The sequence below is a fragment of the Plectropomus leopardus genome, chromosome 10 (genome assembly GCF_026936395.1).
Source record: "Plectropomus leopardus strain MGB_pleo_1.0 chromosome 10, ASM2693639v1, whole genome shotgun sequence".
NCBI lineage: Eukaryota > Metazoa > Chordata > Actinopteri > Perciformes > Serranidae > Plectropomus > Plectropomus leopardus.
The window spans coordinates 25,674,272-25,701,066 of record NC_142185.1 but is presented as its reverse complement, the minus strand read 5'-3'; the positions used below and the strand labels follow the sequence as shown (position 1 = coordinate 25,701,066).

Below are 26,795 nucleotides of genomic sequence, written 5' to 3'. Positions count from 1 at the left end.
CAGTCCCTAAATCGAAGCTGTATTGATCGTTACTGCGTCGAGGCAGCCGTGGAAACCAGGGCAGCCCATGCAGGAGGCATGCATTAACTCCTCCCCTCACTCTGCGATCTGTTACGTCCTCCTCCTCCTCCCCCTCTCCGGACCAGCAGCAGCACAGGAGCTGCCGTTTCTCGTCTTTCACGGAGGAGATCCCGACAGCCGGAGTATCAGCTAAACCCCATACAGCCATGGCAGAAAACGCCGGCTTGGAAAACCACCGCATCAAGAGCTTTAAAAACAAGGGTCGTGATGTCGAGGTGAGCTGACACATAAACGCGAGTGTTAATAACATGAATCGAGTTAGTTTTGCGTATATAACGATAGACTTTGGGCCTCGTTGGGGAGCCTGGCCCCGGCTGCAGCTGCCAGCCAGCAAGCTAAGGTAGCTAGCTAGCTAACATGAAGAGTTCGCCATCAAAAGTGCTTCCTGGCCTATCTTTTTAACGGTGATTTCCCCGTTTAATTAAGCGTTTGTGTGATTATTGTGTAGTTAACAACCGTGACCTACTAATATTCAGTAGTTAATATTTGTAAAGTGTAAGTAACATCACAGTTGTACCGTAGGAAACGGGGGAATTAAGGGCAGGCGGTGTAGCTGTCACTGCCAGCTAGCTAGCTAGTTGGACACCGGTCGCAGGAGAGGCTGGGCCCGGCCGGCTCCGTAATCTTGACATTTGGTATATTTTAAAGCTAGCTGACACCAAATATCACCAGTGCTAACTTGCGAACGTCACATACATTTGTCGATATTAGTAAAACATCGTTTTAGGTTGACTTATACGGCCGGTCCACATCCACCCTAACCAAACATTGCCCCTCCTTGTTAGCCTGCTAACGCTGTCAAGCAGAGAGCTAAAGCCAGGTGAGCTAAACTGAGCTGCTGGCTAAGCCACTAAACAGTCAGCTGAAAGGTAATGATGCAATGACCTTAGTTTTACCGTCTGCTTCATGTAGAAAACGGCAAATGTATTGCTAACTTATACAATAAAAGGTGATGAATTTATTGCTTGATTAGAGTCCAACAGCGAGAAATTGGTGCATAAGACCGGATAACGTTGAGTTAGCATTACTATTAATAACTTGATCTAACGTTATGTCATGAATATAGCATTGCAACTTATTTTAATATTATAACTTATAGTGTTATTACATGTCGTACTGATCTGTATTAATATGTTATATTGTCTTACCACGTCGTATGTTTCTGTTTTGCTATATTAATACAGGCAAGTGTCATTACACAAGAGGTTTTTCTGACTAGCTATTATGGTTTTCTGTGTATGTGAACATATAGAGATGTTATTGATTAACAGTCTACTCTGATGTAAAACCAATTAAAAAAAAACAAAAAACGGCCAATGTATTGACAATTGAAGGCCGTGAATTAATTGTTTGATCAGAGACATTTAGTGAGAAATGGTTGTATTAGATTGGGATATGGCTGAGCCACCATTGCTATTAATAATTGGTGTAACTGTCTATATATATATATATGTATATATATATATATGCAACTTATATTAACTATTATACCTCATAATATGCTATATCATACTAGTCTATATAAATGTTGTATGCTGTCTTACCACATTGTATATTTCTGTTTTACTACATCAATTCTGACAAGTATCATTACTAAACTGTTTTTCTGACTATTTATTATGGTACTATTCTATTATTCTTATTCTTAGCTACTATTATGGTATTATTCAGTGAAAAATAGGTGCATTAGACTGGGATAATGGTGAGCCAGCATTACTATCAATAACTAGGTCTAATGTTATCTCACAAATTTCTTATATGTTATATATAAAATATTGCACCGTATACTGTATGTTATAATGCATACTATCCTGTGCTATTATGCTGATATATGTTAATTTGTTATACTGTCTTACTACATCAGAAATTTCTATTTGCCATATACAGATACCTGTCATTACTTGTTGGTCATTTTGACCGTTTATTATGCTTTTCTATGACTGGGAATTGGTAGGGCTTGGGAAATTTATCGATATTATATTGATATTGTAATACGAGACTACATATCCGTTTTTATTTATTTCACCCATTTTTAACAAGGTCTGTTACATTGAGATCAACAATCTCTTCTTCAAGGGAGACCTGGCCAAGACAGCAGCTTAAGAAAAAGTTTCAATCGACAACTACAATAAAAAGATAGAAGATATACAGTAACATGTAGAAATATTATAACACCTACACACAATGACAAGTACCATCCGATGAGATGTTGAATATTGTAATATTGTAAGTGTTGCCTCTTTCTAATTTAGCAGGCTGAATTAGAGTAAAGTGATGTAATTTTCTAAATTTACCAGATTGTTATGGCCATATTCTATTTGCTTTTACTCACTTAATCATTAATCCACAATACTAATGATTATTTAGCAAAAGTCTTATTGTGTAAATGTTTTTGCGAAAGAATCAGCAGTCAATTCTAATATCATCACAATATCGATATTGAGGTATTTGGTCAAAATATCATGATATTTTATTTTCTCTACATTACAGAGCCATAGGAACATGTATAGACGTCTGATTAATTGATCTTTTGAAGTAATGCCCAACCTTTTATTTTTAGATGGATTTAATACTTACAGTGACATCAAACGAGTTTGTCACTTACCGGGGAGCCAAATTTACCTAAAAAGGCCAATTTGAATATTTAGCCTAAACATTTCTGTATCAAAGTTATGTTTTACTTTACTTTAATAGCATTGTTCTATGCACAGGTAATGTTCAGATGTTGTAGTGTGGTTTGCTGGAGGGTTTTGGACACAGGCTACCTAATTTCAAAAGTTTTGTGAGGCAAGAAAGAAAGCTTTTATTTATTCTGTCTTATTTCTTCCATACTTATGCTTACACCTACACAGTAAATCTCCCAAATTTACATTTAACTGGAAACCAAAACTATTCACAGAGACCTTGTTGTTGCAGAGAAATAGTCTTTTAACTTTGGGCATGTCATTTTTCAGCAGCGACTTGAGAAAGAAACCCATTGAGGAAGAGGTCAATTCCAGTATACATACTTTATTATTCTTGTGTACAGTATTTACTTGAATAAGACCTGCTGTTATTAATCATACAGTGTCACTTTTTCTAATAACTTTGTCTTTAATTGCTCTTTTATATGGATTATCTCTTAATGCATTCATTGTCCTTTTTCCCCTATTTTTTGCTTCTTTATTTATTTTTACTTTTTTGTCTTTATGCTACAGCAACACCTTAATTTTGCTTTTGAAATTAAGAACGTAAATGTGAAGCACAGTAGAGGTTATCTTAGTGACAGTTTACATATTCTAGAAATTGCCACCGGTATACCAAGTATCCGACTTTCAAATGAACAGTGTAAATGTTAGGTAATGCAGCATCATTCATCTAACAAGTCTAATTATAAATCTGCGTGACGGCATTTGTCTGTAATGCCCATTGACATGATGACCGTACCATTTGGCAGAGGCTGTGTTCAGACACGCCAAGATGAGAGAGGCCAACAGTATCAGACCAACGGAGGATGTCAAAGTAACAAATATGAAGGCTTGGTTTGGTTATGTACATCACATACATATGTGTTTTACCAAAACTCAACTCTCTGAGGTTTAACTATAAAAACACAAACAAAGATATGTCTGATAATGGCCCCTCAAAATCTGCCAGGGTGCTTTTTTACCCTCAAAAGCCCCAAAGCACAGATAGATGCCCCATAGGTGGTTGTTTTGAAACTTTGGAGTCAATGTGACAAGCACATGGCTACTATGACAGGCGGACTTTGCCAAGTGCATTCCTGATGCTATTTCAGGCATCTTGGATGTCTGACCTGGGTCCCCTTAAGAGCCTCTGCATGAATTTGAGTTTTGCTAAATGGATGACTCAGACTACAGGAGGGGAGAAACCGCCAGTTTGGGTTTTATTTATTTAGGTCAGGCATAACAGATTGCTCTTCATTTCTGACATCATCAGGAGCAGCTTTGAATCGCAAAGCAGTAAAACTCACATGCTGCAGGTCATAATCTTCTTTGTTTGCCGGGATAGCATATAGAATGCTTTAATGGCTTATGTTGCTCAAGCATTTTTACCCTGAAATAGCATATCTTTTTTTGCCTTGCAGAATTGCTTGTTTCATTTAGTGTTTGTTTATTTAGTATTTGCAGTGCCTCGATGAGCTCAAGCGATTGAGTCTTTGCAGGCATATATGCTTTGTTTTAAAGTGGAGTTTGTAAAATTTAGGGGGATTTGTTGGTGTCTAGCAGTGAATTGTAGATTGCAACTAGCTAAAGCTTCTCTCAGTAAGAGGTGCCCGGTAGCACAGTAGATAGTGCGAGCGCCCCGTGTGCAAAGGCACAGTCCTTGCCATGTCAACTGAGGGTTCGCTTCCAGCTCTTTGCCGCATGTCATCCCCTCTCTCCCCCTTTCACGCTTACATTATATACTGTCAAATTAAGGCAAGAACGCCAAAAAACAATCCGTAAAGGGTCTCTTTCTTTCTGAAACTAACAGACCTGAGGATTTAAACCGATCAAAAGCCAAAGTAGTCTCAGTTTTTCAATGTTTTCAAAATTTTCAATGCATTTTGGCATATCGCTGCTGGCTGCTAGTCCAACACATGCTAATGTGAATTTCCTTTTTTACTATGATAACCTAAGATCCATATGTTTAGGAGGTTTTTGCTAAAAGCCGAGTTGTTCACACCGGTCTCTTTCTCCCCAAAACAAACAAATCTGGTGGTTTAAACCACTAGAAACACCGAATAAAACAATTTCACATTACAGTCTAACTCCAGCGCTGCTCATTGCAGTTGTGCTTATGTCACTGGCCGGCGCAAATGGCTGTATCTGGAGCTAGTGTGTGGTTTGATCGTTCTGGGCCAGAAACGCTCTCTGTGTAGACATAAACGGCTCATTCTAAGGAGATCAAAACTGTTCTTATTTTCAGGTGATTATACACTAAAGACAAAATACTTATATTGTATTCCATTTTTGCAGATAAATCCCCCTAAATCTTACACACCGATCCTTTAAAAAAATGGTTAATATTTTGGGTACAACAACCAACAGAATTAAGACAGAATTTGGCAAATTGAGCAAATTTAAGTGTATTAAGTTGCATTCATTTCTTTTAACACCCAGACTTGCCTTTTATATTTAGATCATCTGCGTAAGGGACATTTTTGTTTGGGTCAGTATAGTGGCATTATTGTTGTTTTGCAGTGGTTGGGAGACACCTCTTTGCTCCGCAGTCTCCTGAGTTATGACTGTCCCAGATTACGTAAGATGCTATTTAGGAAGGCAACATGAACCTCTTCAAACAGTCACAAGATCTTAGACCATCTCAAACTGTTCGGGATGAACTGCAAACCCGACAGACAGTCTGTCCTCACTTGGGCTGTTTTTTAAGTCTCTTCCCCAGAAATATGTCGGTGTTCTTAGTATTCGGTCACAGTCTTTTGTTTAAATTGGAAAAAATGAATCATTTACGAGCCCCCTGTTGTTTAAGTTTTGTCATTTTGATGGTTATGAGATCCTGAAATAAAACGACTGATTAATTAGGCTTGTAAACTAATGGAAAACATATAATTTGATATCCGTTGCTTATGATATTTTGGGGTTTATTAGACAATTTTGTTACCCATGTAAAAGGCTGAAATGTTTTTTTCTCTGCAGTAAATAGAGTTTCTCAAAAATGTCAAATGGTTTCTCATGTGCTGTCTTTCTTTTTGCTTCTTTGTTACAGACTATGAGAAGACATCGAAATGAGGTGACAGTTGAGTTGAGAAAGGTGAGAAAAGATGCACCATCTGTCTACACACACACACAAACACACACACATACACACACACCAGTCCTCAGTCAAAATATTATACATCTAACTCAGAATCAAGACCAATGGAGTTTGACTTCGAGCTTTGATTCTCTTCCCGGACCCAGATTTTGGCCAGGCCAAGCTGTAATACTCAAATTCCCCCGAGTGGAAATTGGTTCGGGTTTGCTCCAATTTCCCTGTTTTGGTTTCTTTATTTTTAATGCTGACTTTGTAGTCAGTGTGACGTCATGCATAATGTATGGGCTTCCTTGCCGTCAATCCATCCCGACTGTCTCTCATTGATGAGGGGAAATGTTATGCAGTCTCTATTTAATATGTATGTTATATGATAGTTTATTTGGGCTGTGCTTAACATTTAGTAGGAGATTGTGTCACAAATGACTGTTACTACACTGTTGTTATAAATGGGCTCAGGTTGAGTTCAGACAGAAAATAAGCATGTCTCTTGTATGTTGAGAGCCACTAGGAAGCACCAGGGTTGTCACCTTCTGGTGGGTTGGTCTATTGGTTGGTCGATATTCTCTTTAGTACAACCTTTTTCTCAATGGTTGGAGAATCCCTGGGGTTACTTTAATGAGGCCATGTGTCCAGAAAAGTGTGTCTTTTCTCAGCTGAAAAGGGCAATTGTTGTTCAGCGCTTGGATTTGTCCTCTGTGATGGCTGGTCTTTGTGGAATTTGTCCGTCCCCCTTCTCCGCTGTGATTGGACGAATGGTAGCAGTGACAAATGCGGCGTTTTAACCAAAGTTTATTTTTGAATAATATTGCTGTTGAGATCACACATATCTTTCACTTCAGCCCTGCGTTGAGTTAACGTTGAACTCTGTGACAGAAAGAAAAATGTTGGTTGACGCACAGCTACCAGCACTTAGTGCTCTGTGGCTGATTCAGCTAATCTAGAGATAACATGCATATTTTTTCCCCCATCAAACAATGGATTGGTTGAAGAGTGAGTAGAATTACTGTCAACTAAGATTTTCTTTGGCTGATTATAGCCATACAGTCTGTACAAAATGGTTAGAAAAAAAGCTTAATGGCAAATAAGTATAACAGAGTTGGACATTAAGGTTCATTGCACTTGGCGAAGCTCGCCATTTCATTGATCATTAGTATCAAAAATATTGCTCAAGTCCTACAGGAAGTGGCTCACATTTTACCAACTATTACTCTTTCTTGCAACTGACAAAGCATTTGTCATGAGTACTTTTGCAAGTCATACATTTTTGTTTTCCTTCTATACTTCAAATGTATTATAAGTTATGTTTGGTGGCAAACGTGTGAATTTCTTCCCCCCGCAGTCGTTAATAACACCCCGAAATACCCCCCCCCCAAGTTGGTCCATAAATAATCAAGATCCCTTCAAACAGACACCTGTATTTAGTAGTGGAAAGGAACCTTTTTATGGGCATTCTTATGAAAACAGGGGAAAATTAGGTTATTTAAAGAATTTACAGCTGAATAGTTGAACTAGCACAAACAGGGTACAAAGTATGCTACCTGGCGTATATTCATTTTGGCCAGCACAGTATGTTGCTGAATGTTGTTGCACTGCAACACAAGTTGGGCCAGGATCAGTTTTTGTTGCCAGGCTACTGTGTTTGTTGTTGATTTGTTGCATTCCCGCTGTTCCAGTACGGTGATGGGACTGAAAGGAAAGGGGAGCTACCAAATTGTTGATGAAGTGTCTGTGTGGAGTGTTGGAGCCAAACATAAACAATATACTTTTAATAGGCATTGTAAAATGTGCAGTTTGTACATATTACATATATTTGTCATTTAGAATAAAACCAGGACTGTGAAATAAAAATGGCAGTTTTACACGTTAATTTGAAGGTGTTAACATTTACATCAGCTGAACGCCCAATGTGACCCAAAGGCAACACAAGACACAAGACTTTATTTCTTGCATGTTGCAGGGGATATTAGCCTTCATTCTGATCTTTAGTAAGTGAACCACGGGCTACAAAATTAACCCTTGGAAACCTGAGATACAGAGATGCACCTACCTACAAACTGTATTCGAGACACAAGGGAACATGCTTGCTTGGATCCAATAAAAATCACATGACCATCATTTTTATGTAGATTTTTCTGCAAAAATAAAATGCAGAAATTGCCATTTTGTACTGAAACTTGTTGCAATATCTGTCAAAATAATTGCTTTTTTTGCGTATTGTGCAGGCCTAAGAGAAACCCACGGTCAGTTGGATTGATGTCAGTGTAAGGGGTTACTTTGTATATACACGGATCATTGTGCTGCCGTTGCTTTATGACGACATTGTTCAAAGAGATTTGATGCATTCAGTTTTAGCTATAGCCATATATACCCACGTATTAACACCATCACCACCATGTTTCACAGAAGATGTGGTACACTTTGAATAACATTTTTCTGCACACATAATTCCTCATCCATCCGGTATGGCCGGCTTTTGTTCAGTGTATAAGAAACCATTAAGATATCCACGACAAAATGTAACCTTTTCTATACTTGAGACCGACAAGGCATTCTGCATCTTGTGATGAACCCTCTGAGGTTATGCTGGCATCATTTTCTCTTGATTGCACTCAGATACAACCATGCTGACATCCTGCACAGGGCTCTTTATCTGTTGGTAGTTTTTTTTTTCATCTCTGCAAATATGCTACTGTTGGGTCATGTGCAGTTGCTGAGCTATAACCTGATCAAACATCAACATTGTTTTTGTAGCAGCAAAAGTTTAAGACAGTTTTGCAGTTTATACGAATGTTAAAACTCACCCTCAAAGTAAAAGTTAAGTCTGATATTACTGTAATTTTGTTGAGTGTAATCATGATTTATGTATGCAAACCAGTCTCCAGAGACTGTTGAGCCTTCAGCACTTCAGAGCTGTTTCACTGACACTCACTCTGACACTGTGACAGTGCCTAGTGGGATATTTCTCGAAGATGCAAATGCATTTTCTGGTTAGAACTGTGAACAAAAACTTGCTCGGAAATGGGAGTTAATTGTCGTAGACAGTCATCAGATCCTCAAGACGCTGCTTGAAATCAGACTTAGTTCCTGGATTCTAGTTGTGTATTGCAGTGTTGTCTATCATGTTGGATATTATTGGAATAAGACACACTGTCTTCATCCTCAATGAAATTATGGGTCTTAATGGTTTGAATACAGTTTAACCGCAGCTGAGTATTAAAAGCTTTTAAAAGTGTAGCGCCGTCTTTGTGTTCTTTGTTTTGTGTTGTGTAAACAGTTCTGTCATGCACTTTTTTTAACTTACTGTTGGGTCTGAGGTTATTTTTATTTTCACCCACAGTTGGGAGATGATTTGGGCTTGCGATGGACGATTAGATCGCTTACATCTAAGCTGGGTTAAGAGTTTTTTGCATCCGCTTACACAAGAGTTTGTTCTGACCAAGTAATTTGATTCGACTAGAGGCATTAAATGAATGCTGGTTACATGGACACGAATAACCAGTTCATGAGGCTTTTTCTGGTTATGATCTTATTTCGGATATGGTGTTTAAACGAGCGAAGAGAAATCGGGTTAACCAGTTAAAACCTGATCATAAAGGCATTATTCAAATCCATGTGAACTGTCTCCACATTAGTGCTGTTCTAAACTGTTGATTATATCGACAGTTAATCCAAAAAACCCACTAACAGTCTCTCAGTCGACACTTACAACTGAATGAGACTGTGCTTTTGCTGTCAGGGCCCCAAAAAACTTTGGAACGGTCTCCCCGTTGAAATCTGTCTTGCAATATCCCTAACTTCTTTGAAATCAATACTTATTATTATTATTATTATTATTATTATTAGCCTGGTAGCTGCCCGGGTTTGATTCCAACCCCTGTCCGATCAAATAAAGGCAAATGGCTAATGGCATTTGAGGTAACTGATGAGTGGTAATCAGAGGAGGACAAAATGGAGGAAAGAAACCTGGAAAATTAACTGCTAACCTCCAGATGTGCTTATATGATATCATCCAATGTTGCAGTGGTACTGTCTGATCAAACTGTTAACTCCTCAGTATCACACATGCCACCAAAGAGACCTGAATCTTATGTTACTGGCTGCACAGTAAATTGAAACATGTACACGATGAGCAGCTGGCCTGCGGTAACATGTAGACCTACACAAAGTAGCGAGTTAGTGTGTAGGACTGTGTATGTGTTTCTTGGCAACGGTCCAGTCACAAGTTTTGCCAGTTTGACAACAGAAAGACCAGTCATCACTGTGACTTTTTTGTCCTAATGAAGTATTTTCTGTGGGATTCATACCTGACAAATGCAGCACTAACACAGTCAGTATCTCCTAAATCCAAATTGCGGAGTGGTGTTCCTCTAAGCATGAAGATTCACCACATATTAATTTATTATTTTAGATGGCTTCATCTATTACCTCACTGGTCAATTTTGCCCACGAGTCTTATCTTTATTGGTTCAGTCATATAATTCAAAGTTGTTCCTTGTCACTGAAAGAAGAGAGACATATGTAGGTTGTGGAAGAGGAAGGTCCCCTCTGGTTTCTAGGAACTGGGTGCTAGCAAATAGATTGGAATTGAAATCAGAAAGAAAAACTTGACTTGACTTAGTTATTAAGTTATTTTTAGCAAATGTGGACAAGAACATATTTCTGCAAAAAAACCCAAAACATCTTACATATTATCAGTCTTTGATTCCCACCTCTACCACACACCTTTTTGACGCTGCAAAATATATTTTGAAGCGCACTGCTGTTTTTCTGAAATTGAACTGAACTTTTTTCTCTGTTTTTGGCAACACAACACAGCACAAGTGATACCGTCAAAAAATGAAAGCAGGCAAACATCATATAAAATCATGGACGGACTCACTTGCAAAGACATTTCTTGGTACAGAAAGCACAGGGCTTTTAAGCATTGTGGTTTCGGAGAATGTCTGAGAAATATTGGTAAACAGGCACATACAGCAGCACAGACATCAGCAGACGTTTGGAGAACGCTGGCGCAGCCATGGGTGTTAGAACATAGAACGTCATCGCTATGAAATACTGAGGTGGTCTCAAGTCTAGCACATTCCTTTTAGTTGGATCAGAGCAGCAAGAGGCACTGCACTAGCTGATTAGTCATCAGTGACGCACATCAGCATGATGCACAGGAATGTAGGGCAAGGGAATCTCCTCCTACCACTGACTCACATGCCCTGTAAATTGATGGGATGTGTGGCTCTTTCTTCCTGTCTGTATGTGCATGTGTGTCTTTGTATTTCCCCGCTGAATGAATGTGTGCCGCAGCGCTGCAGAGTGTGTAGGGCGGGTTAGAGGGTTAAGGTTCAGTGTCCTTCAAAGATGAGTGTGTGTTTGCTTTGTGAACTCGCCTGCAGGCAGTTTTTTTCTCTGACGTACCCACTGAGGATGGGCTTTCTAATATGTAGGCTCCACTCCAGAAAGTGAAAGTTTGGCAAAGAGGAATTGTTTTTTTGGGGGGGGGGTAGGCCTAGATTCTCAGTCACTTTAAGAATTCATGAATGCATTAATGAACACTTTCATCTCCTCCCTTCATTGCTTTTCTGTCTTTTTTCCTCTTGTCAGAACAAACGAGACGAACATCTACTGAAGAAGAGAAATGTCCCGCAGGAGGAGAGTCTGGAGGACTCTGATGTCGACTCAGACTTCAAAGGAGTAAGTGTGGGTGTGTGCGTATGTGGGAGAGACGTAGTGAGACTGGACTGTCTGGGTAACGGGTCAGAAGGGTTAAAACCAAGTGGGCAGTGTATTTGAATCAAACTGTGTGTGATTAACGTTGGAAAAAGTAGCTGAACAGCACCAATAAGAATAAAATATTTCTTTGGGGAAAGATTGCTTTTAACTGGATGCCCCCCCCCCCCAAATAAAAGCATTTAAAGTGCAAGTTAAATATCATTACGTCTTCATGTTATTATTGTTTGTTAGTTATGCTTACCATTTTAAACTTAAAAAAGCCAACTCATTCAAGTTACAAGAAACATTTTCTCCTCAGGTGAGACGGAAAGTTCATTCTTGATCCTGGAAAGCTGACTAAACAAGTCTTACCACGTGCTTATTTAGTGGCTGTTTTGGAGCTTTCAGTCATTTCACAGTTGTCATTTAATTGTAAATGTCAGTGAGAACTCTGTAAACTCCACCTGGTCAGTGAGATATGTTTGGAGGCTCCACAACAGCGACTGGATGGCTGGTTTGGTGAGTTTATTTTGTAATTTTCTGTTAGGGCTTTGACACACCAACCCATTGATTATATTTGGGGTGTGCCCGGTTGTGTCGGAACTAGTCGGTTTTGCCGTTTCTTGGCTGATTCAGTATGTTGAGTCAGCGTCAGAGATGGCAAAGCCCTTTGGTGAGAGGAATCACTCTAATTGTCAGTTGCGTTCAGTGCACTAGAAGAGAAATAGAAGTGAGGAAAGCAAATAAAAAAACTTAAGTCAAGAAGTTGTGAGCAGGGTTGCCGCTGATCCTTAAAAAGCTTGAAATCGATCTTTCAAAAGTCTTAAAAATGAGGGAGGAAGGATTGACATCATGAATATTTTTTATCTGACATTGCACTCTGAATTTTGAAAATAATTGGGAACATCTATTTTTTTTTATTTTTTGAATAATTTACTGAATTTAACATTGCGCAGATCAGGAGAGAGAACCATTAATACTTACCTAAATTTACCACATCGAATCAAATGAAAAAATGAAAGAGCTTTTTTTCTCTCTCAAGGCAAACCAAATGTAGGCTTTACTGAAATAACATAAAGTGTTCATTGGGGTTTTTATCAGCATTTGAAGTAAATCAACTTTATAACCTTTTCAACCCTCCAGTTCTTCCTATCTGATGAAGGATTTTCATTTTTCTTTTTTTTTACAGTAGAGTACGTATTAAATTAGAGTTTGCTAAAGTCTGTGGTTATAATTTTTATTAAAATGGCAAAAAGCCATCTTTTGCTGCTATAACATCAAGTTTCTCTACATAATCTAACATGCCGTATGTGGGCAGTGTTGCAGTACGCTGCCAAAGATGTATTTATCTCCAAAGCCATTTACATCTGACAATATTCTTTCAGTAGATTAATGACATGATGAGGAATGGCCTGCAGGGCGAGCCAATCTATGCATTTTAATCACACATTGAAATTGCTGTCTAAATTTGTGGCCCACAGCAGCAGCTGTAGTGAGAAAGGAAATGAGATCTGATCAAAAACTGAATGACTGTGCCGCCACACGTCAAAGCTCATTCATCCAATGTTATTACGTCCTGATGTTAGTTTTGACACAGAAGCATTGTCATAGCCTCAGGGGAGCTGTGATTGAAAGCTGATACTGGCGTTATTTGTTAAAGTGATGTCTTTGAGTTTTAGAGCCAGTACAGTAGAGATACAACACAACTTAGTGCTCATTCCACCACCTACCATTACATACTGTGCCATTCTCAAATTTAAAACTTTTAAGTTTCTTTAAATATTACACAATTAGCCTACTTTTCCAAATATTTATGAGTTACCTTTTGAAATCCACATTAATCACTCATCACATTGGCATGAATAAGTTCCACAGCACTTATTTAAAAAGAAATATGTTAGTTTTAAAGCTGGTTCTCATTGTTAGTTTACACTAGGAGCAAATGGCAGGAGTTAAGTTTTCATGGTTTTCATGAGGGCAAAATAGTCTCACTGATCTGATTTAACCAAATATTACCTGGTCTGGCTCTGCTGGAAACTTTGAAACACAGAATCTGCCAGCAGGTTAGCGTTTCAGTCACTTCCAAGCCTGTTTGTAACCAGGAGCCTACCAACAACGTTATCTTTACATCACCTGTTCAGCTGACTTTAGCAGTTTGGATAGCAGACACTCAACTGTGCTGCTCTTATTACGGACATGTAAACTGACCACAGACACTTGCCTTGTTCACGGAGTCACGGTGCTTCACAGCTGCAGCTAACAACACACAGTTCTTTGTAGTACATTGAATAATAGAGAAACACTTGAATATTTGGGATTATTTCTGGCATTATCAAAATATTTTCTTTGGCCTGGTTGGTTTCCCATTGGAGTGGGAACCCTGTCAGGACTGTACGATTAAAGGGGAAACACTGCTGTAATCTTTAAGCCATTTTGATGTCCAGAGTCAAACAAAGACACTTAAAGGAAAAAAGAGGGCGCAGCACATTTTGAATTCCTCATCAGTTTCCATCGAAAGCCACCAATCCTTTTGCGTATTCTGCATCTCTAATTTTTCATGTTAGACACCAAGGGTCAGTGGGGCAAGCTGCTAAAATCTCAATACAGACTTGTAAACAAAAAACACATTTGCATAAATTTTACATATTATGTAAAGTGGTGTTAATCAAGGCTGCGTTTTTTTAAGTTATGCTGCAAATGCATTTAGAGCATCTGCTCGTGTTTTTCATAACTTGAATCCACACCTTACATATAACATTGTAAAAATGACATCTGAGCAGCATGAGATACAAAATGTTAACTTATAACCAGGGTGCGATCTACAGGAGAGCCAGGGGGAGCTCTGCTCCTCTTAATAACACATGAGCTCCCCTGAAAATGTGTTGTGAACTTCTGGGAAAATATCAGCATGCTATTTTGCCATGCATTTCTATTTTTCTATTGTCTTTGTAATGCCCTTTACTTGTTTTATGCCCGCGTCACCTAATAAAGAAAAAAATCTATATACATACATACATACATACATACACACATACATACACACACACACACACACACACACACACACACACACACACACACATATATATATATGTATATATATATGTATATGTATGTATGTATGTGTGTGTGTGTATATATATATATGTATGTGTGTGTGTATATATATATATATATATATATATATATATATATATATATATATATATAGCAAGTCATAACAGTCACATGATTGCAAAAAGCTGTTGAGTGATGGTGTTGTTTACATTTGATGGTAGTGCCCCTGCTAATATTCCTCTACATTTCTCTTTGTGCAGCAAAATGTTACGCTTGATGCCATCTTACAGGTGAGATCAGTCATTATACATTTCTCTTTCTTTGATGAACCAGCATTAGCTGCTGTACTGTTTGATTATGCTTTGCTAAAATTTATAAGGGCCTTCCCTCCTTGTCACTGCAGAATGCTACCAGTGATAATGCGGTCATCCAGCTCAGTGCTGTACAGGCGGCCAGGTGAGTGACGGACAAAACGCATGCAGACACCAGCTGTTTTTTTTTTCTGTGTTTTTTTCTTTTTTTGCACTTTAAGGTCTTGAGATTATTTCTTCTGTCCTTTATCAGAAAACTGCTCTCAAGTGACAGAAACCCTCCCATTGATGACTTGATAAAGTCTGGGATCCTGCCCATTTTAGTCAAATGCCTGGAACGGGATGACAAGTAAGTCTTACTCCAAAACAGTTTGTGTTTATCTTCAGCGTTTTTTTTCTCTGTGACGCGATGAACTGAGTGTTCTAGCTGTTAACACCGCAGACTACTGTGATGGATTACTGGACGCTGCTGCACCAAGTATTTGCCGCAATGAAGGCTTTGTGTGCACGCGTGTGTGCGTATCCCACTGTGTCCACGCGTGAGAGTGTGTGGAGGCGCGCAGGGCAGTTGGCTGGTCTTCTTGGTCCAGGCCAAGCCAAATATAACAGCATTCCTGTGTCTCGGACTTCCCAAATTCCCAGGACCTTGTGTTCGCTGAGGGGTGAGAGTGAATAGCTGGGCTCGAGGAACTTGTAAGGAAGAGGTTGTAAGGATTTTACCATGGCAACAAAGAACAGATAGTGTTGTGGTAACATGGAGCACCAGCATTCATTGAACTATTGTGCAATTTCTGAGATGCAAATGCCGTAATGCAGCACAGCCCATGTACAGACATCAAGAGAACATAATTGTCTAATATGTTGCCATGGCATTATGGCAGAAAGCCAGCTCAGCTTAATGACATAATTGGGTGCAAACGCAATGCACAGCATGAAGTATGGAGGCACTGATGGTGAAATTCTGGGGAGATATCGATGTTTTTTTATTTTTGTTTGTTTTGTTAAATTTTTAACCCTTTGAAATCTGAGAAAAATTATTTCTTTCAAAAACATGGGAAAAAGGCAGTGAGCAACTTCACAACACATGGCCCAAAAAGTAGCAAGAAATGGTAAAAAGTTACAAGAAAATTACCTGAAAATAAGCAAAAAAAAAAAAAAAAGCCAAGAAAATGACTAATTTTTCATGTTTTTTGGGTAACATAATTGTAAATACATATTTATAATGATTTTAGATATAGTTTTCCAAACATTTTTCCCCAGTTTTTGATAATTTTCCAATAATTCTCCCACCTTTTTAACTAATTTTTGGGTAATTTCCCTCGTCAACTTTTACTAATTTCTTGCAATTTGTGGGACAGTTCTTACGGAGTGGGTCATTTTTTCCTTATTTTTTCTATAAGACATCAAACCAGTTGACTCAGGTTTCAAAGGGTTAAAGCTAGTCATAGTTTATTACACTTCCTTTGAATGAGCGCATATTCAATCTAACAACATGCTCCCACCAACCAAAGTTTGGATTATTCGCTGTTGATTAATGCCAAAGCTCTGGAGCCCACAATAAGGTATTTTGGACAGCCCTAACAGCATCATCAGTGGAACAACAGGGTGCGTCCCCTGACACGTCAACGTGAGTTTAATGCGTCCTTTAATCCCAAACGTGGTCCATGGAAGATCTCTGTTCCTCCCAAACAAGTTTTCTTTTGTCCTTGGAATGCCGTTAGTCTTACACCCTGCTTTTGAGCCTGCCCAAAATTAATGCGGCACAACAGATAATCAGCCACTGCCATTGGTGAATGCCATCTTACTCGCTGAAAGGCTGATGGCAAGTACAGCCAATAAATCCGTGCCTCCCTAGCATGAGGATGAGCACCATGTAAAATGAACAAAAGTCTTTTCTGAGGTCTTCAAAATTAAATCTGTGATTGCGTGAAGGACTGAAAACTATGCTGTCCACGGGCAACCACAGCAGCTGGTTACATCACAAAGGACACCACACCCTGTTCACTGTTCTACATCCCAGCTAAAGCCTCACAAACCAGTAGGAAATCCAGATCATGGTCTGTTGTCTGATGAAACATTTAGTGGAGTAGACGGACATAACACCCTTTGCCAAGATTTACCAGCATTTGGCTGGTGGGTGGTGGTGTGAGGATCACTAGAGTCTGTGTGATTTCTAATATTTTGTGTTGCATCATTTTGTTGAAATTATTTCATGATAGTTACACAGCACCGGTTGACGAGACAGCACGACATCAGGACTTCTGATGCTGCGTCGGATGTAATCTCGAGGACACAGATTCGCCAGGATTTCACATAGATTTTAAAGTGAATATTAATATATATTTTTAAAGAAACTAATTATGGAAAATTCTACTATGACCTGATGAGCAGCAAGCTCTTGATTAAAATAGATTTGAGGCGTATTGCTCTAAAAAGCCCTTTAAGTACTTGAAGGCCAAACACAGTTGAGTGTATTGAGTGTTTTGGGGAAATTAAAAAAATAGCCTTGAAAAGCATCCTGTGGCAGCTGGGAATTCAGGAAGTATTCACATCAATATTTATCATTGTTATTGTTCCTCCTTTTTGTGTTCCACTCAACAATGTAATTATATAAGCTTTCTTAATATCAGTAACTGTGTTTGTTTTTGTTTTTTTTTAAATCCTAACTGGTTTGTGCTGTGTGTCCTGCAGCCCCTCTCTTCAGTTTGAGGCAGCTTGGGCTCTGACCAACATCGCCTCTGGGACGTCAGCACAGACTCAGGCTGTGGTTAAATCCGGTAAGTTGACCCCACATTCTGTCTTCTTGCAGTCTTTGTTTGTTTATAGTCTACAGAGCAAGCCTGTTTATTTGTTTTTTCACTCATTAAGGCAGTCAGTCATTTTTTGGATTGTGTTTTTATTAGATAATATTGCACTCTTATTTTGAAATGAAGCCAAACATCAGAGAGCCATGACCAGCAGTCATGTGATTAGCTGGCTGTAACAAAAAAAGTGAGGAATGTCTCTCTCTTATCTAAAATAAAGCTAAATTTAAAAGGAAACAGATTAAAATTAAAGATGAAATAATATAACTTTACTTAAATCGGATTGAGTAATGCAACTGCTGTAATCAAAGCATATCTAATTTATACTTATACATACAGCATTTTGTTACATTATATTTTAACATGTGAAAGACAAATCACCACCAAACTTTTCTTAAAGCTGTAGTCTCTAAAATAATAAAATAAAAAAATGTATTGTCATATTTGCTGAAACTGTCACTATATCCATACAGCACCAAATAAGAGTAATGATAATAATGACAATAATAATATTTAATAATAATGATAATAATAATAGACCCTATGTCTCAGATGCCTTATCAGAAAAATACTGGACCTCAAATTTGTGAGTAGGGGTTATGGTTATAATATATGGATTTATTCCGTCATTGGAGTAATATGCAGTTTAGATCATCATTAGCAATTGTATTATTGCTCCTGTGTTAGGCAAGGAAAAGAACTGAAATGACACACAGACTCTTAGAAAAGTCGGTGACACAAATTTTCTTACTTGTGCATTGTCGTTAAAGTTAACGGAAATTATTAAAAGGACAAATAACAATATTCGAGGACGCATGGTATAACGTTTGCTACTGCGCTGAAAGTTTAAATGTCCAATTAGAGAAACACATTCCCCGTGTTGATAATCCTATATGCTTGGGTAGGGTTAAACATTAAACAGGACGGTGCTGTCTTGACAAAGCTCTGTGAGATGGTTTTCGCTTTAGGTGTCCATGCATAACAGTTGTAGGAGGAAACCATGTTTTGAACAGATGCAGCTTACTATAAGCATGTTTGCAAATCAACACATGAATGAATGACGAATGGCCCCAGCCCTAATCCAACAGGATTCCCGAAAAAATGTCAGCATTTAGTTGATGCCTGTACTTTTGATAAGCTGTTGTTGTGAAGCAGTTGTGGGTTTGTGTGTTTATGTAATTTGGCTTTGAATGTGACCAGGCAACAGAGCTAATCGCTCGAGTTACACAATCCGTTACCTCGTGCAAATTTTTGATTCCTGTATGTCTGTGTGCAGATGCAGTGCCCCTGTTCCTGCGGCTGCTACACTCTCCCCACCAGAACGTATGTGAACAGGCTGTATGGGCTTTAGGAAACATTATAGGTGAGTACCATCCTCTAATTGAAGTGCGTACACACTGCTGGGGAAGTAACTGTTCAGCAGTATGTTGACCTTTTCCCCACTTTTCCTGCTCAGGTGATGGTCCACAGTGCAGGGATTACGTCATCTCCCTGGGCGTGGTCAAGCCGCTGCTTTCCTTCATCAACCCATCAATCCCCATCACCTTCCTCCGCAATGTCACCTGGGTCATTGTTAACCTTTGCCGCAACAAGGATCCACCGCCACCCATGGAAACTGTGCAAGAGGTGTGTGTGTGTGTGCGTGCGTGCGTGCGTGCGTGCGTGCGTGCGTGCGTGCGTGCGTGCGTGCGTGCAGGCTTTCATGTGCCAGACAGATGGATGTGTTGCTCTGCAGTTGACTCTGTCACTGCTGGCTGAGTCACACAGAGTTTTTCGCTGCGCGTTTTCAGTCGCCAAATCAGCCGTGTCACCCAGGGGAATTTCTAACTATGAAGCTCTTTATGTGGCATTTGAAGTCTGGTTTTGACAGCTATTCCTCTCTGTGATTTTTTATTTTTTTTTGCCTTCATCTGATCAACTCTCTGCCTACAACCAGCCCACTCACAACCTACTTTTCCTTCCCCACAGATTTTGCCCGCCCTCTGTGTGCTAATATATCACACCGATATAAATGTAAGTATCGGAGTGGAAGGCTGATTGTCAATGTGTGTTTACTGTTTTTTGATAGTGCAGAAAAATCACCCGCTTTGCGCTGCCTTACAACTCTCGTGTGTGTTTAGATCCTAGTAGACACAGTTTGGGCTCTGTCCTATCTGACGGACGGCGGCAACGAGCAGATCCAAATGGTCATCGACTCTGGAGTTGTTCCATTTCTTGTGCCTCTCCTCAGCCATCAGGAGGTCAAAGTTCAGGTGAGACTTTGTTTTATTGATTAAATTCATTAGTCTGTGGTTAGAATGAATGAATTAGTACGATATGTCGGGCCTCTGAGACTCCACTTTGTTGGTAACTTGAGGGAATATTCTAAACTTTTTGTTTATTGTCTATTGTACTGCTACAAGCATTAAATTTATTTTTTATTTTATTCTATTTTTTCTCCACCTCTGGGATGTATTAAAGTAAATAAATAAATAAGGAAATGTTATATGGACAGACTACGTTAAGTCATTGACAATCCTAATGTATGGTTATAACTGCTAAATGTTTATTTTGGCTATTATAAAAATGTGCATTTGTCACAGGCCTCTCGATGTTGTACAAATACAGATAATAACATTGTCTGTTTGATTACATTTAAATAGATAAAAACTTAAATTGAAATTAAAAAAAAGAATGAATCAGCACAGTCATTTTTTGTTTTTGTCGCCCTTCTTTGTTTCCAAACTGCAGACGGCAGCTCTGAGGGCAGTGGGTAACATTGTGACAGGGACAGACGAGCAGACACAGGTTGTGCTCAACTGTGATGTCCTCTCATACTTCCCCAACCTGCTCACACACCCTAAAGAAAAGATCAACAAGGTAACACAACCAAAGTCTAAACCTTCATGTTGTTTTTCTTTTGCATTTTGAAAGTCTGCCAGTTTCTTACGGCTTTAGCATGGAAATAGGAGAGGCGTGTCTGAGACTTGTGAACTCAAGTGAAGTTCATGACATTTATGAGCGCTATCTGTTTCACAGTCAGGAAGTATAATATATCTGGGGCAGATTTGTTATTGTCTGTGTTCCCTTGCTTACTCACTTGATCACATAGTAGCATTTATAGGTGTTTTTGTTAATTAGTTTTTAATAGAAACTTTTTATTGCTAATTTGTGTACGTGATATGTTGATGTCTGTGACTCTGATGCACATCAGCACATCGATCGTGAATCGTATGGTGAAATCTGAACATTTTGAGAGGTAGCAACATCTGACTGGAGTTGGTGAAAACTTCATCAAAACATACCCATGTCCAGGTGCTGTGTATAGACAATATGCACAAAAAGGCCCCGATCAGACAGAAAGTGTTTTAGCAGCCTGAGGCGTCTTTTTGTGATGTTTCTCAGTGAGAGAAAGTGCTTCACTCAAGCTTTTGCGTTGCTTTTTTTCTGCTCTGTGTGCCTTGTGTTTTTGCAGCGGCGCCTCAAAATGCATTGAGCTGAAAAAAAAAAAAAACAAAGCTCTGGTGCCTCATGACACCATAGTTTTTTCCCATAGTCCAATTAATAGTAAGGTACATGGTTTGTGTGAAGCCAACATTAACTTACTTTTAACGTCACCCTACTCATTCCAAACATATCTGAACAAATTGTTGCTTTAGCTAGTTTCTAATAATTTACCAACAGTAGTTGGGCCCGACAGTTGGCAGCAGATTTAAACTGTCCTTGATGCATTGTCCTAAAATAAGCTTTGCACCGACCGTCATCCAGGCGAAGCTCCTGGACCAGCTGGTGGTACTTGGTGTGATTTTCTGAGGGTCTGATAACCCACACCAATATCCTTTTCCCTGTGGCCATCGTACTATTTTGGAACAGCCTCTCATCGTCAATCAGAGTTAGAGAAAAATAGCGGCAAAGCTAAGTACAGGTGATTCAGTGGTTGCCTTGGAACAATTTAAAAAATAGACCCAGCAAGCTGCATAAAGCGCTTCAACAAAATAAAGGAGTCAGGTGTGCCTCCTGCAAAAACACGCTGTCTGATCGGGGCCTAACTACAAAAGACAGATGGAATTTGAGAATAACACGGTTATTGTTTGGAAAGCCAACCATCAGCTTTATTCCCTGTTTGCTCTCCCTGTGAGAAACGCTAATGTAGAGGAAGAGAAATGCACAGGAGGGGGTTTGGAATATTTCTGTGTCTGTGTGTGGACGACATAGTACCAGTTTTGAACATTTGTGATTGGTTTGTTTGCAGGAAGCAGTCTGGTTCTTGTCCAACATTACAGCTGGGAACCAGCAGCAGGTCCAAGCTGTTATCGAAGCTGGACTGATTCCTATGATCATTCACCAACTGGCTAAGGTTTGTGCACAGTGGAAACACAGAAACTATATTCCTCAAGCTTTATATCCTCTATTCTTTGTGTTCAGTTTTCTCAACAGATGGTATATGACTCTAAATTTGGAAACATAATGTTGGCGTTAATTCTGTGTTATCAGTTGCATCGACACATTGTGTTTTTTGTAGCCAGAGAAACAGAACAAGTTTTGATTAAAACAAATTGAACACCAAGTGTAAATGTGGCCTAATTCTTCCTGTGCGCCTCGGCGTTGTGCTGTTTTAGAGAAGACCTGCTATGTGCACATCTCAGTGACAGCCTGTCTCTCTACAGGGTGACTTTGGTACACAGAAGGAGGCAGCGTGGGCCATCAGTAACCTCACCATCAGTGGGAGGAAAGACCAGGTGAGCTGGGACCAATCATATAGAAATCTGGAGCTTTTTTTATTGTCCATTTAATGCTATGAGGGATTTATTTTTCTATTTGACATTAATGATTTTTTAATTAAATTACCAAAACCATACCTAGCATGTGATTTAGATCTATAATATTCTAAAATTTTCTTCAAGAGGCACAGCCCATTATTGGAATATGAAATTAGGCGGTGCTGATTGAAGTGAAATTACGAGGACGTGTTCCACACTTGTAACCATGTGCCTGTGTTGTAATCGAGTATGAATGTGGTGTGTATGTGTGGGTTTGTATAGGTGGAGTACCTGGTGGAGCAGAATGTCATCCCTCCGTTCTGTAACCTGCTGTCTGTGAAGGACTCCCAGGTGGTGCAGGTCGTCCTGGATGGCCTGAAGAATATCCTCATTATGGCGGGAGACGAAGCCAGCACCATCGCTGAGATCATAGAGGAGTGTGGAGGTTTGTATCTGGCTGGTTTTCCTTGCAGCACGCCTCAGTCTGCTTTCTTTACTTGTTTTAATCCTCTTATAAATTAAAGATGTTTTTTATATTTATTGGACACATTGGTGCAGTTTATTTTACATTTTTTAAAGACGTATTGGTGTGTTATTTTCCATGCCTTGTTATCTGGCAAAAGTACGTATTTTATTAGTGTCATTGTATAATTGAACAATGTGTCTGCAGTGAGGGTTGGTTAGGGTGTTGTATGAGTTTTCACAGCTACCAGTGCCAATGGGTACTTTTTGAAAATAAAGCACAGAATGACGGTCAGTGCTGTTAAAGAAATATTTTTTTATTGCAAAGCCAAATTTGAACGTGAACGCACGGTTTAACAGCATCTATATCTCCAGCCGTGTGCTCTGCTCTGGTTGCCGCACCTTCACCTTCACCGTCACCGTCACACACACTCTTTCTTTTGGCCACACACAATCTGGCTCCGTAGTCTGTGTCATGATCGGGTTTGGAAGGTATCGGTCTTACAGAGGGTTTCAGTACCCAACCCTATCTGCAGAAGCCAGTTCCCAGTGTTACTGTTGTTAATAATGGAGAAATTGTGTTTTCCAGGTTTGGAGAAGATAGAAAATCTGCAGCAGCATGAGAATGAGGATATCTACAAACTAGCCTTTGAGATTATTGATCAGTACTTTTCAGGAGACGATGTAAGTTCATCACCAGTGGTTTGTATGTCATGGCTTTAATTTGTGTTTTCTACTCACTCAACGTCTTCCTTGGCTGTGATGTCACTGTGTTCCCATTTCAGATCGATGAAGATCCCAGCTTGATCCCCGACACCACTCAAGGAGGGACCTTCAACTTTGATCCAGCTTCCAACATGCAAACGAAGGAGTTTAATTTCTAAAAGCCAGGATGTTTGGTTCAACCAGCTGCACGGGTACTCTGTAATCACCCCAGACATTCATCCATCTCTCCTCCAACCTGGCAACCTGGTACCGAAGGATTTACCTAGCATCACTTCAACATGGAAACTCACCACTGAAGGATTTACCCGCCCCACCTGTGCACTGCGGGGTGTTTTTTTTTTTTTTCTTTCTTTTTCTCTTTTTAAAAAATGGTCATCCTTCACTGAACACGGCAACCCTACACAGAAGTCCTGGTAATTCAACAGGCACCGTCACTACCTGGCAACCTGCATCAGGAGGATTTTGTCTGCCAGAGCTTCTAAATATCACACAAAAATAAAACCAGAAGGAAGGAGAAGCCTCCGTGGCAAGATTGAATTGCCAAATGTCAAGTCTTCACAAAGGCAAAAACACAAGCACATTTTCCGACACAAACACACTTACATACACACTTTTTGACACTTAGGATTTGTGTGCATACTTCTGTTAGAAGCCATCATATCACTTACGGGGAAGAAATACTGCTGTTTGTTTGTGGTTTATTTTGTGCTTTCCCTCCCCTGGATTGTCCTCTGGTGTTACTTCACCTACGCGCACGCACACTGACACACACATTTAGTCACACAGATTCCCGACGGCCGGGCACCCCTAATAAAACCTCTCTCACCCAGTTTAAAGAGTTAATCCCAGAGCTAAGCCATGATTAACCACGGGACCCCCCTTGCCCTCCCTGGAGGGGCAGGTGGAGGGGTGAAAGGGCTCCGAGGCAAAAAGAGGACTCCGTGGCAAACTGACTGACGGGACTTCTGACTCAATAACGTCACTTTTTTTAACGTGACCTCTGTTGAATTAACATTTGTTTAAGAAAAAAAAAATCATCAAAAATGTGAAGAAAATGCCATAATTCTATTTTTTTTTTCAACACACAGACCTGCTAACTGCCTGCTTCTGATTCAGCAGAGCGACAACAGTTTTTTTTTTTCTTTTTTTTTTTTTTACAGATGTGATTACCTGTCATGGGAGGAAGCACCTTTGGGTGAAGACACAGAGACTAAAGAGAAGAGGAACATGTCAGCTGTAGCGTTTGTCCCCCCTACAGGACATCCACTTTGTGCAGCACAAGCTCGGGTCACGTCCTGTGATCCGGCTGATCGGGACTCCCCTGTAATGTGAAACTCAGAAAGGCTCGGGAGGGGGGAGGTTAACAAAAAAAAAAAAAATTGCTCATCTGACCTTTATTTTAATTATTTTTAAATTCTCTCTTCAGATATTTTAGTTTTCTTCCGGTTGAGTCTGTGGAGCTTCCATATGTCCGTTTTTACTTTTTTTCAGTCTTATGCACACGTCTGAGAAGGCATATTGATGTCTGCCTGCAGAAAGGGACCTACGCTCATCGAAGACTAGACTTATATTACGAGTACAGGTCCTGATTACAGTACTTAACTACTTTTTTTTTTCGATGAAGAGGTCACATGTCATCACTCAATTTGAATAATTGTACAAAAAATGTGATATGTATCTCTCCTTTGCCGTCTAATGAATATATGAATATATTTACATAAAGCCTGTACAAAGCTGCTGCAGCTGACAGTCATTGGATGGACGATTACTGTCAAAGATGGCTGGGGAGGTTTTTGGTTTTTTTTGTTGGTTTTTTTTTTGAAGCAGTATTTCTGTTTCAATGTTTTTATTTTTGACTTGCATATGTATTGTGATGACATGCTGATGAATTGTTTTTTTTTCTCTCTCTCTCTCTCTCTCTCTCTCGCTTCGTTAAGTGGTGACGGGCTGTTTAAAAATGTGCCGTCCCATGTCCCAGTTGCGGGTGCGGGTTCAAAGGGCGTCAAACTTTGAACCCAAACCCGGGTCTCGAAGACTTTATGATCCTCTGGTTGGCTGCTAACTACTGAGAGGGGGTCAGAATAGGCGGGGAGGGGGTCACACTGGGGTTTTAAATATTGGGTGGGGTTGTTACGAGCAGCCCAGGCTTGTTTTTGGGACTAGCTGTTTATTACTGAACAAAACTATAGAGAGGGTGTACAGTTATGAACTAGCAGACTAGACCGAGCCACTTTAAAGATTTACAATTACGTTGCCTTGTATCCGAATTGGATACAAGCTTATGTTTGTTGCAAGATTTTTACTTGCTAATGAAAAGTTGTTTTAAATAAAATAATAGGAGAAAAGCAACAGACAGCGTTTTGGCCTCTGATTGTTTATATCTTTTTATAAATTTTAGATTGAATTCCTCTCTTTAAGGTGGCTCATTGATGCTTTCAACTCTTGTGCATATTAAAGACAAGAATGAGTTGAAAATCATTGTGCCTTTTGTTTTTCATTTCAACTAAAACTAGGTTTTATTGAATAGAAATGATTCTTTGAGCAACTGGAGGATTATGAAACGGGAGACGCAGTAACATGTTGCCCTCCCTGTTGTTGGAGTTTGCCATGGGAATGGTCAATGCTGCTCTCTGCTGTTGAGAGTCAAACTGCTCCCCCTCCAATCTTAATTCACTGAACATTGTAACACACCATCTCTCCCACTCATTTACCCCCGAAAAACACCACAAACCATCATCGCCATATTTCAGTCAGGGGATTTTTGATATCATCTCATCTCACCCTCAGGACATGATCTGTGTTTCTGATCCTAACCAAAATAAACTTGCTGTTTAGCCGTTGGATCCTCCGTGCTTGCAAGTGTTGTGATTCACACACACAATAGCTGTTAGTCGAGTTGAAGTTGTATGAATGTGAAATAAGCTCCTAACAAGGGTGGGATTTAAGTGTTTGTGTGAGCGAGAATATCACATTCTTCCCCTCGAGCTTTCATGCCTCTGAAATTGTCACTTCCTCTCAGTGGGTAAGAGCGACTGTGACCATATCTGGTCAAACAGAGACTTTAAGCAGTCTTACGGACTGTACTTTGTTTACAGGGTTCCCATGATCATGGGAAAATTCACTGAAATTTCACAATCACATTTTCCAGGCCTGGA

The 26,795-nt window shown here is 39.5% G+C and overlaps 1 protein-coding gene across 1 annotated transcript; it reads left to right on the top strand.

Annotated features, from left to right (window-relative positions):
- The first annotated feature begins 136 nt into the window (after window positions 1-136).
- Window positions 137-26,488, top strand: kpna3 (karyopherin alpha 3 (importin alpha 4)). The gene is made up of 17 exons (XM_042494753.2): window positions 137-296; window positions 5,791-5,835; window positions 11,434-11,523; window positions 14,859-14,888; window positions 15,002-15,054; window positions 15,163-15,258; window positions 17,601-17,686; window positions 18,990-19,076; window positions 19,170-19,339; window positions 19,682-19,726; window positions 19,834-19,965; window positions 20,444-20,572; window positions 21,945-22,049; window positions 22,360-22,431; window positions 22,735-22,897; window positions 23,504-23,598; window positions 23,700-26,488. The coding sequence occupies exons 1-17, from the start codon at window positions 228-230 to the stop codon at window positions 23,796-23,798; spliced, it is 1,566 nt and encodes a 521-aa protein (XP_042350687.1). The 5' UTR covers window positions 137-227; the 3' UTR covers window positions 23,799-26,488.
- Window positions 26,489-26,795: the final 307 nt, after the last annotated feature.